We start from the raw sequence: 18,994 nt of genomic DNA on the forward strand, positions 1-18,994 counted from the left end.
TGCTAACTAGGACATCAGATCCACTTCAGACAGAAGTCACAAGTTTTCAGTTATCTATCACCTGCAGTTCTTATCAACTAGCTATAAAGTCAGGATGTTTTCATAAACTGTGTATCAGGGTCACTGATTTGGTAGAATGGTTCAAACCTTAGGATGCATTTTGCTTCATCTACCTCCCCTCTCTGTCCATCTATTCTTCTCTCTCTCTCTCTCTCTCTCTCTCTCTCTCTCTCTCTCTCTCTCTCTCTCTGTCTGTCTCCTCCTGTCCCTGTCTCTTTGTCCCCCCAGCAAATTTTCTTACTTATCTTCTGCTGCTCCTGTCCATAGAGACTTGTCCCTCTTCCCCTTCCCCTTTTTATGCTCCCTTAGTAAAAATCCTTCTACCTGAGTTCTGTGTTATGGTGCTTTTCTCATACCACTTTAAATTTTTTTTTATCTTTTTTATTTTTCCATTCAAAAATTTACACTTCCTCCCCTCCTCCTATTTCCCTCTAGCTCCCCCACTTACCCTCCTACTTCCCCCTCCCTCTTTAAGAGAGGGCAGGCAACCCTGCCCTGTGGGAAGTCCAAGGCCTTCCCCCCTACATCCAGGCCTAGGAAGCTGTGCATTGTAGAAGGAGCTGAGGGCCGCTTCCTGCCGCCTGGCTCACAGCCACCAGCTAGCTTTGAAGCTGGCTGTGTTCCACTGCCTGGCTAGCTTTACACCTGAAATAATTACACGGAAACTGTATTCATTTAAACATTGCCTGGCCCATTAGTAGTTTCAGCCTCTTATTGGCTAATTCTCACATCTTGTTTTAACCCATATTTAGTAATCTGTGTAGCACCATGAAGTGGTCGCTTACCAGGAGAGATCTTAACCTGCATCCGACTCAGAGAGGAGAGGCATGGCGACTGCCTAAGGCACCTGTCTGACTCTGCTCTCTTTCTCCCACAATTCTGTTCTGTCTACTCCGCCTACCTAATTTTTTGTCCTATTAAAGGGCCAAGGCAGTTTCTTTATTAACCAATGAAAGTAACACATAGACAGATAACCATCCTCCATCAGTGCATCCAAATAAATTAGGGTCCCAAAAAGCCAGTACATGCAGTAGAAACAAGTCCCAGTGCCTTTATCAAAGGCTTCTAAGTCAGTCCCCATTGTCAGTCACATTCAGAGAGTCCGGTTTGATCACATGCTCTTTCAGTCTGAGCCCAGCCTGATTTGGTGAGCTCCCATTAGAACAGGCACACTGCCTCAGTGAGTTGACCAACCCCTCGTGGTCCTGACTTCCTTGCTAGTCTTCTCCCTCCTTCTGCTCTTCAACTGGACCATGGGAGCTCAGTCCATTGCTCTGATGAGGGTCTCCGTCTCTATCTCCATCTGTCACTGGACAAAAATTCTATGGTGATATTTGAGATAATCATCAGTGTGACTATGGGCCAAGGCCAGTACAGGCATCCTCTAGTCTGTTGCACTAGGACCTAGCTGGGGACATCCCCGTGGACACCTGGGATCCCCTCTTGAGCCAAGTCTCTTGCTAACCCTAAAATGGCTCCCTTAATGTAGATATCTTCTTCCCTGCTCCTATATCCATCCTTCCTCCATCTCCACTCTCCCACTCCCCCAATCTCTCCCCAGTCTTTCCCTTTTCCTCTCTCTCTCTCTCTCTCTCTCTCTCTCTCTCTCTCTCTCTCTCTCTTTCTCTCTCTCTCTCTCCCCTTCCCCCTACCCCACCCATCCCCCTGTTCCCACCCCCATGCTTCCAACTTTTACCCAGCCATCTTGTCTGACCAAAAGATCTGTCTGGAGGGGTGAGTGTGTGCCTGACCGGCTGGTGGCACACCCTGGGAAGGGAACACAGGCAACCTCCAATCCCCTAAAATTTCTGGCCATTCTGCGGGGGCTTCTCTCCCTGGCTAATGCCTTTCTCTTCTTATTCCATCCCAGCTTGAACCCAAGCACCCCTTTCCATCTGCGGGGTCATAGGATCCCCCAACTCAGCCTGCTGTGGGGCTGAGGGTCAGGGGACAAAGTGGTGAATGTAACTGCTGCAGGATTTTTGTTCCACTGAGCCTGCACCTAGAAAGCCCGCCCATTTGTCTGCGAGGTCCTGGCCAGCAAGTGGCCTGATCCTGTACCAGAAGTTCCATCCCTCAGGAGGGGTAGCTAAGTGCCCTACCAGCTGGTTCGATGCCCTGGGAATGGAGCACAGGCACCCTCCCCAATCCCCTAAACTTCCTGACCATTCAGCGGGGCTTTCCCCTGGCTACTTCCTTTCTCTACTTATCTCATCCCTTCTTTCCATCTGTGGGGTCCTTAGATCCACCTCCACAGCCTACTTCAGGGTGTAGAGGATCTGAGAGACAACTCCAGTGCTGAGGGGACCTAAGAGCGGGCAGACCAAGAAAAACCCCCAAGTACACAGGTAACCATAGCAAAGATTGGACCAAGCTGCCAAGGCTCTTCTAACAACATTTGAAGGAAGAGATGGGCAGGCACCAATGTAAGAATTCCTCAAAGACAGACATTTACTCAGAGTAAAGGGTTGAGAAAACGTTCAGTCAAATGGACCTAAGAAACAAGCAGGCATAGCTATACTAATATCTAACAAAATTGACTTCAAACTAAAATCAATCAGAAGAGATGGAGATGGACACTTTATACTCATAACAGGAACAATTCATCAGGAGGAAGTCTCTATCCTGAATATCTATGTCCCTAATATAAAAGCACCCACATATGTAAGAGAAACATTACTAGAACTCAAAGCACACATCAAACCCCACACACTAATAGTAGGAGACTTTAACACTCCTCTTTCACCAATGGACAAGTCAACCAGACAGAAATCTAACAGATAAATAAGAAAACTAACAGATGTAATGAATCAAATGGACTTAACAGACATCTATAGAACATTCCACCCAAATAGGAAAGAACATACCTTCTTCTCAGCATCTCATGGGACCTTCTCGAAAATTGATCACATACTCAATAACAAAGCAAACTTCCACAGATACAAAAATTTTAGTAATCATGCGCCACTTTTAAAATTATAACATTAGCATCTTTAATAAATGGTGTTGTGATAAAGCAAAACTCTTAACTGGTCAAGGGGAAAAAAACATATCTAAAGCTACAGAGAGAAACACCATCTCAAAAAACCAAACCAAACCAAACCAAACCAAACCAAAACAAAACAACCAAAAAAAAAAAAAACCCAAAACAAAACAAACTATAAAATCTTTTGGTAAATTCAGAAGTCAGAGGAAGTGACAGGTGGGGTATCTAAACTCACCAGCTTCTAGGAATGCAGTTTCCTGCACAAGATTAAGCCCATCAAAATTTATCATTGAATGAAAAGGGGCTCCTGAGTCCCCACACTGACAATTGAGGACCTAGGGACAGTTAATGGTATGTTGAGGAGAGAGAGTCAGTTATCTTTAAGGCTGTTGTTCCTCACAGCACCCTATCCAGGAGGATATGGGCAACATAAACTGAAGCCAGTGTGTTATAAAAACAAAGACGAAAAGTTGGTCGGAAACAAAACAAGGTGTGGATCTGGTAGGAGGTAGGAGGAGGAGTTGTAGGTGAATATGATCAAAATACACTGATGAAATTCTCAAACCTTTTTTGAAATAAAAAGAACAATATCTTTCAAATATTTAAAATTTGCATGGGATGCACTTCATACAAAAAACTCAGAGGGTCTAAGCTGGATTTGACTTGAAAGCCTCCTCCATGAAGACTAACATTCATTGTCACCAAAGTGGTGTGCAAGGTGCCCCAAAATGGAAACAATTGGTAGTACCACCTTGCTATGACTCTGATGAACCACAGCAATGACCAACAAGGCTGGTCCCTAAGGTTCAGCAGTGGTAACCACATCTTGGCAGCAAACCAAACTGTCAAATTATATTCAAGGCTTATTCAATAGGAGGAAGACCATGCCTGGTACTGGAAACCTAGCCAACTACTCAAGGTTAGTGAGGTCATTGATCTTAGAGATGAATGTACTACAACCCTTCATTAAACCAGAATAATGTTTATTGAATTCAAAATACCATTATGTCCACCAGTAAGTGTAGCTCTTACCTCTTACCCAAGAAGCTTTTCTTTGTAATAGACAGAAACCATTATAGAATGCCACAAATGGTCAAAATGCAGAGAACAGTGATCATTTCATAAGATGTCCAGTCGCCATGAATACATACACAACACAATTCCTATTATAGAAGAGGAGGGAAAACATTAAAAGAGCCATAGTACCAGGAAGTCTACTATATGATTGTATCTCCTCAACTTTATGAATAGAACACCAGTAGCACAGACACTAAGGTTGACAATTAATTAACGGGACCTTTTGAAACTGAAAAACTCTGTAAAGGCAAAGGACACTGTAAATAAGAAAATCAGCAGCCTATAGAATGGGGAAAGATCTTCAACAACCCTACATCTTATAGAGACCTGATCTCCAAAATATACAGAGAACTCAAGAAACTAGACATCAACTAACTAAATAATTGATTTTTAAAAATGTGGTAGAGATGTAAACAGAAAATTCTCAACAGAAGAATCTCAAATGACCGAGAAATGTCTATGGATATGATCAATATCCTTAGTCATAGAGAAATGCAAATCAAGCTGACACTGAAATTTCATCTTATACCTGTCAGAATGGTTAAGAACAAAAACAGAAATAACTGCTTATGCTGGAGAGGATATGGAGTAAGGGGGATATATCATCATTGCTGGTGGGAGTGCAAACTTATACACCCATTTTGACAGTTTCTCAGAAAACTTGGAATTAATATACTTCAAGATACAGCTATATCACTCCTGGGCACAAACCCAAAGGATGCTCCATCATGCCACAATGACACTTTCTCAACTATGTTTGTAGCAGCATTATTTGTAATAATCAGAACCTGGAAACAACCTAGATGCCCCTCAATCAAAGAATAGATAAACAAAATGTTATATTTATACAATGGAGTATTACTCATCTGTTAAAAAATGAGAAATAGGAAATTTGAAGGCAAATGGATGGAACTAGGAAAAAAATTCATCATGAGAAATGTAATCCAGACCTAGAAAAACAAACAAGGTATGTACTCACTCATAAGTGAATATTAACTATAAAATAAAGGGTATTCATGCTGTAATCCACAGACCCAGAGAAGCTAGGTAACATGAAGGACCCAGGGTGAGACACATGGATGTCCCTGTGAAGGGGAAATAGAAGAGATAGCATGGGTGAATTTGGGGTGGATGGGCATGGAAACTTGGTTTGCGGAGTAGGTGGAAGTTGAGAAGTTGAGAGTACTGAATGAGAAGATTGGAAAGGGTGGCTTTGGGGGATCAAGCAGAAATCTGATGCAGCGGAAAATCCCATGATTCTACAAGCATGATCTCAGCTAAAACTTCTAGCAGTAAACTGGCCATGTCCTATGATCAGATTGGTGACTAACCCAATTGTTATTGGAGAGCCTTCATCCAGTAACTGATGGAGACAGATATAGAGATCCACAGTCAAACATTAGGCTGGGTGTCAGGAATCCTTTTGAAGAGAGGGAGAAAGGAGTGTAGAAGCCAGAGGGGCCAAGGACATCAAAGAAAACACATAGAAACCTGTAAACTGGCTTATAGGAAATCACAGAGTCTGAACCAACAACCAGGGAGCCTGATTGGGACTGATCTAATATGTGACTGTTGTGTAGCTGGGCTCTGAACACTGAGAGCATGAATGTCCCTAACATTTTGGCTGATTGGAGAAACCTCTTCCTCACACTGCATTGCCTTGCCCAATCTAAGTACGAGGGAAGGTACTGAGTCTCATGACAAATTGATATGTGATGCTTTGATGATACCCATGGGAAGCCTGCTGCTTTCTGAACAGGAACAGATAAAGCATGGATTGGGAGGAGGTAGAGAAGAGCTGGGGAGTAGGGAATGGGAGGAGAGGAATGATAACCACGATAATTGTGTAAAATGAATAAATGAATGAATGAATGGATTAAAAACATTTGAAAAAAGATTGTGTCTCCTGGAAATGACAGGAAATCTTCATCCATGAAACCTCAACAAGGCAACATCAATAGATATACAAGCATGATAGCTGTAAATCTCATGGGTCTGCACCCCTTGTGGTTGTCTGAATATAATTGTCTCCCATAATCTCATAAGGAGCAGCACTATAATGAGGTGTGGCTATGTTGGAGTGAGTATGGTGTTTTTGGAGGAAGTGTGTCACTGCGGGGTTGGACTTTGATGTTTCCTATGCTTAGGAACCATCTACTGAGGCAGCTGACTTACTGTTGCTTGTAAGATATAGGACTCTAAGCCCCAGTACCACATCTGTCTGCATGCTGCCATGCTCCCTGTCATGACAAAAATAGACCCAACCTCTGAAAACATAACTAAGCCACTCTAATTAAATGTTGTCTTTATAAGTGTTGCCATGGTCAGCTTGTCTCTTCACAGCAATGAAGACCCTAAGACACCCCTAGACTAAGAATTACAGATAACTAAGGAGTGCTGAGTCAGGGGAGAAGAAGTCTTCCCTCAAAAATGGCACCCTAATTGGTTATTCAATACAATGCGGCCAGTTCTGAAATCATGTACATTGAAGCAATTCTACATAAACTAAACAGATTACATTTGCATATTATGTAAAAATAGGCAATGAAAACAAGAAAGAAGAGGTTAGGAATTTAAGGAGTGTTAGTATGTTTGAAGAAGGAATAGGAATGAAGAGAAATGATACAATTATATTTTCATAAAATTAAAATAAAGTTCACATGAGAACTTTTTCCTTATATAACTGGGGAGTATTAACAATACTTAGTGTGCACCTATTCACTGTAAAATATGTGTTAGTGCCTATCAATCACAAAAGCTGGACTAGGTTACTAAATTTAATCATGAAATAGTGGTATATAAGTGGTATTTGAAGTATAATTGATAAAATTTTTGATAGAATTTTGACATTCCCTAAAACTTTAGGAATACTGGTGTAGGAGTTCCTTCTGTTTGTGTGTTGCTTTCATTGGTTAATGAATAAAAAAACTGCCTTGGCCTAGTTGATAGGGCGGAACTTAGGTAGGCGGAGAAAGCAGAAATGAATGCTGGGAAGAACAAGGGCAGAAGTGAGAGACAGCATGGACGCCAGTTAGAATCTCCAGTAAGACACTGCCCCGTGGCGATACACAGATTAATGGAGATGGGTTAAATTAATATGTAAGAGTTAGCCAATAAGAAGTTAGAGCTAATGGGCAAACAGTGTTTTAATTAATACAGTTTCTGTGTGGTTATTTTGGGGCTAAGCAAGCTGGGTGGCCAGGATGAACAAGCAGGCCCCGCTCCTTGTAACAGAATACTGTGATTTTACAGCTGTTTATCTTATTTCTCAATTAGAACCGTTATTGAACGGACTTATGCTTTACCCTTGCCTGTAGTTACAGGTGTCACCATCACGCTGCAATCCTTGCTGATCATTCTCTATGTGAAACTTTCCCTTCTGGGGATCATTCTGCTCATTCTAGGATTTGTTTTCTTCCAGAAGAGCAATTATTTCAGGTAGGAACAAAAACTGAAATGTTAAGACTCCTAGAAAAGTTTGAGCTCACAGTGGACTGGGAAAGTATGTTATATGGCCACATCATGGTTGATCCCTCAGTTCTTCTCCCACGGCACTGGTAAAAGTGTCTGCCTTGCTGCAGTTCTGAGGAGGGACTTAGCCTGGCCTTCTCTATCAGGAACCATTGGTAGAAATGTAGTTGCAGGAACTTTATGAATTTATTTACAAGTTTCTTGACACTGGCAAGTTTAAGTCCTGCTTAATTGTATTTTATAATGTTTATTTTTCTTTATTTCTAGAAAATAAAAGTCTACATTTCTGAAGCCCATTAGTCCGATGACAAAATACAAGGAAACAGCCATTTTCCATCAGCTTTCTCACTGACATCCAGCTTACCTGCTCCTGATGTCTTCATGCTTGTCAGAAGTCGTATTACAGCCTGTGGTCATGCAGTATGATTATACAGTCAAAAGCTTGCATCTTACCACCATACATGTATGAATCACTATCTACTATCCCCCGTCACCACATAGCAGGTCAAAGAAGAGGGCTTATCAAATGGTGATCAACAGTGCTGGGTGGATATTCTTCACCCACATTCTCCAGGAATAGTTTCAACCAACTTCCTGTTCCTAGGACATCTGACATGATCATAAATGTTACACTGTTAGATACCATGACAAGCAACACCTTCAAGTCAGCCACTAGCAGCCCTTCTTTCTTGCTTTTGCTGCCAAGTAGCTGGACAGTTGTCTTTTGAATTAATCATTGAATACATATGATGTGGAACTCCCCTCTGTATGCTGTGAATATGCTTTGTAACCATTGGTTAATAAAGACACTGTTTTGCGCCTCTGGAAGGGCAGAATAGAGCTAGGCAGAAAAACTAAACTTAATGCCGGGAGAAAAAAGGCAGAGTCGGGAAGATGCCATGTAGCTGCAGAAGGAGACAGATGCCAGAACTTTACCTGGTAAGCCACAGCCTTGTGGCAACATAAGGCATACAAGAAATGAGTTAATTTAAGATACAAGTGTTAGTTAATAAGAAGCCTAAGCTAATAGGCCAAACAGTGTTTTAATTAATACAGTTTATATGTGATTATTTCGGGTCTGAGCAGCTAAGAACGAACAATCAGTCTCTGCCAACATATATAGCTAGGAACCATTTTGTTTTAGTTGGTATTTCTACACTTTAGTAGGCATTAAAAGTTGAGGGCAGAGAAAGCACTGTCTGTTGTGGAAATAACACTGGAAATCCCCTTACTCCTTAGAGCTCCAGTGTCTCAGTCCCCATGGCTGTCTGCATTGTGACTTACAGGGGTTCGATGAATCAGTGAGGATAAGGGTAAGATACTGGTGAACCCGAAGAACTGTAAGCCAAGACCTTGTCTTCATGTGACACAGATAGTAGTCCTATAATAAAATATATATTTTTAGTTAAAAAAATCATTTCTTGGGTAAAGTGGTAAGTGATTTGGGCTATTACTTTTATTTTTATTAGAAGTCTAGGTAAAAAAAAATGAGTGCCTGGTACAAATGGATACCTGGATGGTAGCCTCAGGTGGTTCTTTAAAAGTTTAAGTTTTCTCCATTTCACCCTCTCATGTTGATCATGCCAGGGCAGAGAACAAAGGGGTGTTGCTCTAAGCTAATGTTTTATTCTACAAATCTGTTCTCGGAGTTGTTTATATTCAGTAGTGACTAGGGAGAGGAGAGGATTGTGTTTGGGATAATTTATGAGTCTGTGCAGGAGTAGTAAGCCCACCTGTTCAGTCCTATGACCACACGAACTTGTAAGAAGCCTACGCAGTGTAGGCTGGTTTATTTGAAGACAAAGTGTGTGAATTGGTGAACGCTTCACAAATCTCTGCACACAAGAAATGGCATGAATTTTTATTGTGCTATTGTGTTGAGGAATATTTGTTAAGATGTATTAACATTTGATTTGTTTATGCCCTGGAGCATTTGTTTAATGATGCAATAATGTGTTGCATTCTGTGAAACTGTGTTACTGTGCCTGCCTGAATAACCTGATTGGTCTACTAAAGAGCTGAATGATCAATAACTGGGTAGAGAAAGGATAGGCGTGGCTGACAGGCAGAGTGAAGAAATTGGAGAGGAATCTGGGAAGGAGGATCCAATTAAAGGAGTGAGAAAATAAGGGGAGGAGGACATCAGGAGCCATCTACTCAGTACACAACAAATGATGCATTCAGAAGTAAAGAAGGGTGTGTAGAAAGGTAAATGCCCAGAGGCAAAATGTAGACAGGATTTTTTAGGTTAAGAAAAGTGGGCTAGAAACAAGCCAAGCTAAAGCTGGGCATTTATAAGTAATAAGACTCCATGTGATTTCTTTGGGAGCTGGGTGGTAGGCCCACAAAAGTGCAAAAAGCAAAAACATAAAAGTAAAAACTACTAACAACAAGGAACAGTGCTAATATCAAAATCAGTGCCTATTTTGATAGTAGGAAATTAGTATTTGTCAAGCAGTAAATAAGTTCATAATTGTCACTTAAACACATCTAAGGGATGAGTTCTTTTTATCTCCTTTTTCATTACAACCTTGTCATGTTTAAGTCAGTGCATAAAGAGTTAAGAGATCCAGTACTCTAATTCTGTAGCAGACTAGGAAAAACAGATGCAGAGATCACAAGTAGCTTGGTTAGTTGTCTCTCTTCCCTGTTCCACTTGTGGAAGACAATTCTCTTCATGACTGAATCTTCACCCCATCTCTCTTGTCTTGTTTCTAGTAGATGTCAAAGTTCTTTCCATAAAGAGTTTATGGACAGTCTTTTTTCACTCCAAGTAGTTTTCTCTGGCCAGTAAAAAGATACATAAATGACAGTTTGTCAGTTTTGAGTTTGGGTCTCAAAAGGTCCTGAGTGTTTCTGCTTTTTATTCTGTGGGAATATGGATGATCTACCCGCTGGAGGATGAGAATAGAACACAGCTGGTCCATGTCAGTCAAGCCTTTCCTCTCCCTGTTGGGTCAGCTCAGGGATCCAGGAATGATTTTTCCCTCAGACTCTTGAGCAAGCTCAGTCAAGATCATCAAACATAATCCCGTGCTAATCGTAGACAAATGAACATTCATTGTCAAAAATTTCTTGTGGTTTCTTATCAGCTAGCACATTTGTAGCATAAAGTAACTCACATATTACTCAATACCATAACTCTAATTTTATAAGAATAGATATAGCTAATAACATCTTTTTGTTTCCTTGCATCTGAGCCTGATCATTAATTAAGGCTGGTAAATGATATGTGTGACATTTTTGTAACAACCCTTTAAAGAGATGAAAGAGTTTTCTATTGATTTCCAGTGTATCTGTGGAACTGCAGTGCTGATGTGATACCTGGACATCCCAGAGCCATGGATAATTCTGTGGATGGAAGCTACTAATTGAAGTAAAAAAAAGAGAACAATGGAAGAACTTGGGCCTGATGACCATAGATTTGCCCTTGACCATCCATTTGTTATCTTAGTGTAATAGAGAGTAAACCATGTTTTTCACCACAGCATCGATATTTTGAATTTTACTTTGCACATAGCTGATATTAATTCTAATTGAAATAAATAATTATCTGGTCAATTGGGTAGTTTACTATCTTTATAATTGGTTGTATTCTACTCATATGCATATTCTGGATTATTTTTGTTCTTCTCTTAAATGATATTCTCTTATGGTTCCTGTTGCTGTGAAGAGATACCATGACCATGACAAATCTTATAAATTAAAAATATTTAGTTGGGGTGGTTTGCTTACAGTTTCAGAGTTTCAGTTCATTTTCATCATTTTGGTGAGCATGTAGGTATGTAGGCATGTAGTGCTGGTACTAGTAAGAGCTGAAAGTCCAACATCTTGTAGACAACAGGAAGTTGACTGACACTGAGCAAAGCTCAAGTAAAAGGGACCTCAAAGCCTGCCCCACAGTCACACACTTCCTCAAACAAGGCCATACCTATTCAACAGTGCTACATCTCTTAATAGTGCAAGTCACTTTAGAATTATGATAGCCAATTATATTCAAATTACCCCATTCCACTCCCTGGCCCCCATGACAATACCACAGTGCAAAAATTCATTTAGTCCAACTTTAAAAGACCCCCACACATTTTGACAAAATATTACTGTCTTGATGATGTTTTAAGTTCTAATGTTCAAAGTATTTTCTGAGATCCATGCAATCTCTTAGCTGTAATCATCTGTAGAAATCAAAACAAAAAAAGCAGATCACATACTTCCAAAGTAAAATGGTACAGCATAAATACAACCTTCCAAAACAGAGGGAAGAAAGCATAGCAAGGAAATACTGGACCAGAACAAAACTGGAAACCAGCTGGGCAACTCCAACACTGCATCTCCATGTCTGATGTCAAAATACTCTTCAGATCCTTCAGATCTCCAATTCTGTTCAGCTGTGTTGACAGACACATAAGTCTTTCTCTTGGGCTGGTTTCAATCTTTGTTAACAGTTCTCCTTGACAGGTATCCCATGACTCTGGCATCTTTGACATCTTAAGTTCTCCAAGGCAATCTAGGCTTCAACCTTACAACTTCATACAATGGCCTCTCTACTAGGCCTCCATTCAGTTTCACCCTTGACATATTTCTGGCCTCAATATATGGAAGAAAATGCTGTAACCTGTTTCTTCTATCCTTAACTCTAAAGCCAGAACCACATGACAAATTTTCCAAGTTTCTTTGCTCGCTGGAACTAGAACCTGGCCTCCTCATTTAATCACTTCTGCTGTAAAACAGCATGAGAAACATTGGCAGGTGAGAGCCAGAGGATTCCTTGTGGGTGTGGGAGACAAATATGCTGTGCAGGGGAAACTTAAGTGAGGAGTTTATTGAGAGAAGGGTAAAGGAGAGGGAAGAGGGAAAGGGAAAAACAGAGAGGAAGAGGAAGAAGGGGCAAGGACCAGCCTGCCTCTTCAGAAGATCAGTGGGTAAAAGAGAGAATGTGGGTGGAACTTTTCTCTTAAAGGGTCCTATGCTCATACAGACTACATAGTGATGTAGCAGCCATAGGAGCTTGGGCTGGCTAGGGTACAGCCTGGGTTCATCCTACCAGGTGACAGGGGCCAGAATAATGACTGAATCCTAACTACATCTTCACCAGCTTTCTGTCCTTCACTGCCTAAGCTTGGCTGTTCTGAAACTTCCTCTGTAGACTAAGATGGGCTCAAACTCAGAGATCTCCATGCTCTGCCTTCCCAGTGCTGGGATTAAAGTTGTATCCCACCATCCCCAACTCTAAGCTTTCCTTTAGTTCTTTTTCACAATTTGGAAATGTAGCTGAGTGGGATGTTGCCCTGAATACACCACATCCTTTATTCCATTTCTTAATCTGTTTATCTTCTTAAATGTAGATTTAACTCCCTTCCACTTTCTGGTATACTTTTACTCCTCAAAGCAAGTTGTGATAAACATTTTAATATTTAATACTATAGACTTCAAAACTAATCCAAAGAGATGGGAAAAGACAAAAAAAAAGAAAGGAAGGAAGGAAGGAAGGAAGGAAGGAAGGAAGGAAATGATAGCCTACAGAATGGGCTAATATCGTCACCAACTCCACATCAGACAGAGGGCTGATTTCCAAAATATACAAAGAACTCAAGCACCTAGACAACACCAAGCAAAATAATCAAATTAAAAATGGAGGACAGATCTAAACAGAGAATTCTCAACAGGTGAATCTAAATAGCTGATAAACACTTGAAGAAGTAAGTGTTCAACATCCTTAGCTCTCAAGGAAACAAATCAAAAGTACTCTGATATTACATCTTACACCTGTCATGATGGCTAAGATGAATAACACAAGTGACAACTCATGATGGAGAGGATGTATAGGAAGGGGAACACTCCCCTGTAGCTAATGGGAGCACAGACTTGTGCAGTCAGTATAGAAATCAATATGGTGATTCCTCAGAAAACTGGGACTCAACCTACCTTAAGACCCAGCTATACTACTTATAGGCATATACTCAAAGGATGCTCTACAATACCACAAGGACACTAGTTTAACTCTGCTCATAGCAGCTTTATTCATAATAGCTAGAAACTGGAAACAACCTGGATGTTCATCAACTGAAGAATGGAGAAGATAAATGTGGTACATTTACACAGCAGTGTATTACTCAGCTGTTAAAAACAATGACATCATGAATTTTGGCCACAAATTGATGAATTAAGAAGATCATCCTGAATGAGGTGACCAAAACCCAGAAAGAAAAAAAACATGCTTTGTGTTTTCTTATAGGTGGATATTAGTCATAACATGTTGGTAACCAGCCTTGACAAAAATACTTCTTACTAGAATAGGGGCATGGGAATTTAGAAATATAAGTAAAGAATATGAAGACAAATAAAATAATGAGACAGAAAATACAGAAAGTATCGAAAGAAAATTCTAGTGACTGAAATCTTGAAATTCTTTGCCCGCATTTATTTTTCCTCAGCTTTTATACCCAACATAAATGGGGGACTGAGGAAGCAGGGAGAAGGTAACAAAAGACTTTATTAACATGATACAAAAGGATAACTCACATAGTCATTGGCTTTATCACTCTGTGGCATCAAATCTTTAGCATTGTGTTGTCTAGGTAGCTAAAGTTCTCTAGGTAACATATGCTAAAGGCTGCCTTCCCTAGGTGACCTTAGAGTTACAAAAGAAGGAACAGAGGTGCATTTACATATCCTGACCACCTGTCAGGATGGCATTGAGCTATCTTAATTTCAAAAGAACCAAGCAGTCACCTCCTGAGTTAGGACAGGCAACTATGCCTGTCAGTGCCCAAACACTCACCTGCAGACAAGGTGGAAATGGGCCTGCATTTTTCGGTCTCCACAATTCCTCCCTTTTATTAATTTTAATAAAGCCTATGTTTCTGCAGCAGGACAGATTATCATATCCGCCTTATGTAAACACTTTCCCTTTTCCCAGATTTACCCATCTTCGGAAACTGTATTTTAATCATACGAGTGTTTCTCTTAGGAGACTGGGAGGAAAAAGGATCAAACCCATCAATGACTGCCAACCTCTGTAATCAAAGGATTAAGGGAGAAAACACTTCTGTGCTCTATGTCTCTGAGCCAAATTTTTGTCAAGAGAGTTAATCTGCAATTAAATAATGTTTTGTGAATGATTATGCTCCTAATGGCTACAGCCTCCTAATTCAAGAAGTGAGGATCTCCAGGGTTGGGAATGCCCTCTTCAGTTGGTCTAGAGCACCTCTATACAATTTTATACTGTATCAAAATCTAAATTTCTTATCAAATATGTTAAATCCAAGTACTCATAGAAAGTGTCAAGCTTTTTTTTTAACATCTTATAGTAAAGTACAGCAGTTACAAACATTACCAGGTCAATACCATAATTCTAGAATGGAAATTAACAACAAACCCACAATTTGTCATATCACAATTCTCTTAAATCCATTCTAATCAAAAGATAAGAAAAGTCTTTTCTGATCGGCGAGAGTCCAACTGTATAACTGTTTTTAAGTAATTGTCTCAGTCTCTGAGCAGCAGCAAAACTCTTAGCCTACCCTCCTCATATTTGAAGAGGGCTTCACACTCCTTGTAACCAATCCTTTTTCCCCTGAGGAGAAAGTTTATGTCTGAGTTCTCAGATCTAATATTTCAACAACAGATTGAATACCATACTGTCAAAATAAGTTCTGTGTCCCAACAAGTAAAACAGTTAAATATTCAGTCTGTGTTTCTGGTCCAGCTCCAAGGTAAACTCACTAGGTCTGGAAGTCTGCATAGCAAGTCCATCAAGAGGCTGTAAATCACCTGTCATCAGTACTATTTCCTTTCCCTTGTCAGAATGCCATAAGTTGTTGTCAGGAACATTGGTTCAGGTACCCCTTTTCTTAGCCTGCAGCACAATGGTATGAGGAAATCAGGATAACACATTCAGGAACCTCTTTCCACTTCTCTTATGGAGTCATCAACGGCTGTGATGTCATCGGGGCTGGAACTCCTCTGCTGTATAAGCAGTCATCTCATCCAGTATTATTTTCTTCCTGTGGAAAAAAAAAGCACAAACATATCCTGGATCCCAAATTAATACAGGATAGAGTCTTTTCCATAATCCAATGCAAGGTTTTTTTCACCTTGCCTTAGCAAAGGTTGCCTTGGTGCCATCAGGCCAAAGTCTGTCTGCACCAGATTGCTCATGGCAACCATAAAAGGTGCATGACTTAAAGTATTATGTGGCAATTCTTAATTCTCCTGTTTTTATCCTTTTAAGTATTTTCAAGGAGCCATGGGCAAGCACCACAAGTCATTTTCACCATTGAGAACATATGCAGCTCTTCCATTGGAAGAACCATCTGTAAAATTTAGCATAACATGCTTTAAGGGATCTTTGGCTACAACTTTAGGAAAATAAAGGGATAGAGTTGTTCAAATTGCAGCAGTGATCAGCAGAAAAGATTATTAATCTGGCCTTCAAATTGGGCAAACCCAATTACCCAAGAATCACTATTTTGAAATAACCAATCAATTTGTTGCTTAGTATGAAGAACATTGATCATAGCCAGATCCCTGACAAAACACTTCCTAGATTCCATTCTGCTCTTCTGTGCTAAGCAAGCTACTACTTCAAAATAAGGGTAACTTAAATGGCGTAAAGGAAAGGTGCAGCCATAGAAGTAGATCATTTTGCCATAAAGCTGCTATAGGAGTCAGTTTTTTAGGTAATATACATGCTTGCCTGTCAGGGACCATTTTCCTAAAGGATAGATTTGTCAGGGACCACCGTCCTTACAGGGATAGCAGAGGTCATTGCCCTAAGGATGTTTACAGAGAACCCACCCCTCATCCCACTATCTTGAGAGCTATCCATTAATGGAACCCACCCCTTACTCCAATGCTAATGGATCACATCTGTTAACGGAATCTGCCCCTTACTCCAATGTTAATGAATCACATGCTTCGGCTTACACCAGGTGCTGGCTGATGACCTTCAGTTACCCTGGCAGAGTTCCTGCCTGCCCCTACCTCCACCCCATTCAAGGGTATATAAGCTGTAACTTTCACCCCAATAAACGGAGACCTTGACAATAGAATCTTGCTTGATCTCCTTCCTCTTCTTCAGCCCATGTCTTGCAGGTTAGCGCCCCTTCAGAGGACCCCGAATAGCTGACCCGCCAAGCGGGGGTTACACTTGCCATGGCTGATCATAATTAATGTAATGTAATTGCCATTTTATATAGCATTCTCTACCTGTTTGAGTACCTGTCTGGAAGCTTCTATAAGCTCTCTACTGGAATTTGGATTACGGCTCCCTTTAAGAATTTTACTTAGGGGCTCAATGTCCTCCATAGAAAATTTCAAGGGAAGATGGGGAGAGAAAAGCATGAAGGGGAGAATGGGGGGAGCTCGGAGGAATGGGATGCTTGGGATACAGGAAGGGTGGATATGGGAGCAGGGAAGCATATATCTTAATTAAGGGAGCCATCTGAGGGTTGTCAAGAGACTTAACTCTAGAGGGGTTCCCGGGTTTCCAGGGAGACGCCCCCAGCTAGTTCCTTGGGCAGCTGAGGAGAGGGAGCCCGAAAAGGCCAGTTCCTATAGCCATACTGACAAATTTCTTGCATATCACCATAGAACCTCCACCTGGCGATAGATGAAGAAAATGACAGAGCCCCACATTGGAGCACTGGACTGAGCTCCCAAGGTCCTGATGAGGAGCAGAAGGAGGGAGAACATGAGAAAGAAAGTCAGGACCGTGAGGGGTGCATTCACCCATGGAGACGGTGGGACACCAACTCCAGTGGGAATGGTGGGAGATCACCAACTCCAGTTGGAATGGGACTGATAGAACATGCGACCAAACCGGACTCTCTGAATGTGGCCGATGGTGGGGGATGACTGAGAAGCCAAGGACAATGGCGCTGGGCTTTGATTCTTCTGCATGGACGGGCTCTGTGGGAGCCTTCTCAGCTTGGTTGATCACCTTCCTGGACCTGGGGGGAGTTGGAAGGACCTTGGTCTTAACATAGAGTAGGGAACCCTGATGGCTCCTTGGCCTGGAGAGGGAGGCAGGGGGTATGGGTGGAGGGAAGGGGAGGGAAGGGAGAGGAGGAGGGGAGGAGATGAAAATTTTTTAATAAATAATAAAAAAACTGGCAAAAGAAGAAATTTTCAAATAAGGTTTTAGCGTTAGGCATTTTATTAAAAGTTTGTAAGCTATCTTTCTAATCCAAGTTTCAAGTCTGCCTTGCCAACAGGAAAATGGAAAAATGAAAGCATATTTAGCACATGCTGGCATAACTGAATATCAAAATGTAGAAGGATGAAATTAGAGTCATAGGGATTGCCTTGCACAAAATTCAAGTACAAATGGATCAAAGACCTCAACATAAATCCAACTGAACCACATCGAAGAGAAAGTAGGATGTACACTTGAACGCACAGGACCACTTCCTCAGTATAATCCCAGTAGCACAGACACTGTGAGAAACAATAAATAGAATCTCCTGAAACTGAGAAGCTTTTGTAAAACAAAGGACATGATCAATAAGACAAAACAGCAGCCAACAGAATGGGAAAAGATCTTCACCAACTCCATATTATACAGAGGGCTATTCTCCAAAATTTATAAAGAACTCAAGAAACTGGTCATCAAAAGAACAAATAATCTAATAAAAAGGGTACACAACTAAATAGAGAATTCTCAAAAGATGAATCTAAAATGGTTGAAAGACACTTAAGAAATACTCAACATCTTTAGCCATCAGAGAAATATAAATTAAAACAACTCTGAGATTTCATCTTACACATGTAAGAATGGTCAAGATCAAAAACACTAATGACACTTGTGCTAGAGAGGATGTGGGGGTAAAGGGAACACTCCTCCATTGCTGGTGGGAGTGCAAACTGGCACAGCCACCCTGGATACCAGTATGGCAATTTCTCAGAAAATTAGGCAACAAACTGCCTCAGGACCTAGCAATACCACTTTGGGGTATATACCTAGAGGATTTTGAATTATATCACAAGGACATGTGTTCAACTATGTTCACAGCAGCATTATTTGTCATAGCCAGAACCTGGAAATAATCTAAATGCCCCTCTTTTTTATATAGGTGATAAAAAGGTTGAGAAAGAAATCAGAGAAACATTACTATTCACAATAGCCACAAATGCCATAAAATATCTTGGAGTAACTGTAAACAAACAAGAGAAAGAACTATATGAAAAGAAATCTAAATCTTTGAAGAAAGAAACTGAAGAAGCTACCAGAAAATGGAAAAATCTCCATGCTCTTGGGTAGGTAGAATTTAACATAGTAAAAATGGCTGAGCTAATAGACTGAACAGTGTTGTAATTAATATAGCTTCTATATAATTATTTGTGTCTGGGCTGTCATGAAATAAAAAAAAAAAGTCTCCACCTACAAATGGTGTCCTC

General features: G+C 40.7%; 1 protein-coding gene across 1 annotated transcript in view; it reads left to right on the forward strand.

Moving 5' to 3' along the window:
- The window catches only part of LOC119824238 (cell surface glycoprotein CD200 receptor 5-like), a 40,405-nt gene extending 31,971 nt beyond the window's left edge, over window positions 1–8,434 (forward strand). Inside the window, exons 6-7 of the mRNA XM_038344393.1 lie at window positions 7,441–7,561; window positions 7,862–8,434. Coding sequence (XP_038200321.1) covers window positions 7,441–7,561; window positions 7,862–7,868 — 128 coding nt within the window. The 3' untranslated portion in view covers window positions 7,869–8,434. The remainder of the gene's footprint in view (window positions 1–7,440; window positions 7,562–7,861) is intronic.
- The last annotated feature ends 10,560 nt before the right edge of the window (window positions 8,435–18,994 follow it).

The sequence above is a fragment of the Arvicola amphibius genome, chromosome 10 (genome assembly GCF_903992535.2).
Source record: "Arvicola amphibius chromosome 10, mArvAmp1.2, whole genome shotgun sequence".
Taxonomy (NCBI): domain Eukaryota; kingdom Metazoa; phylum Chordata; class Mammalia; order Rodentia; family Cricetidae; genus Arvicola; species Arvicola amphibius.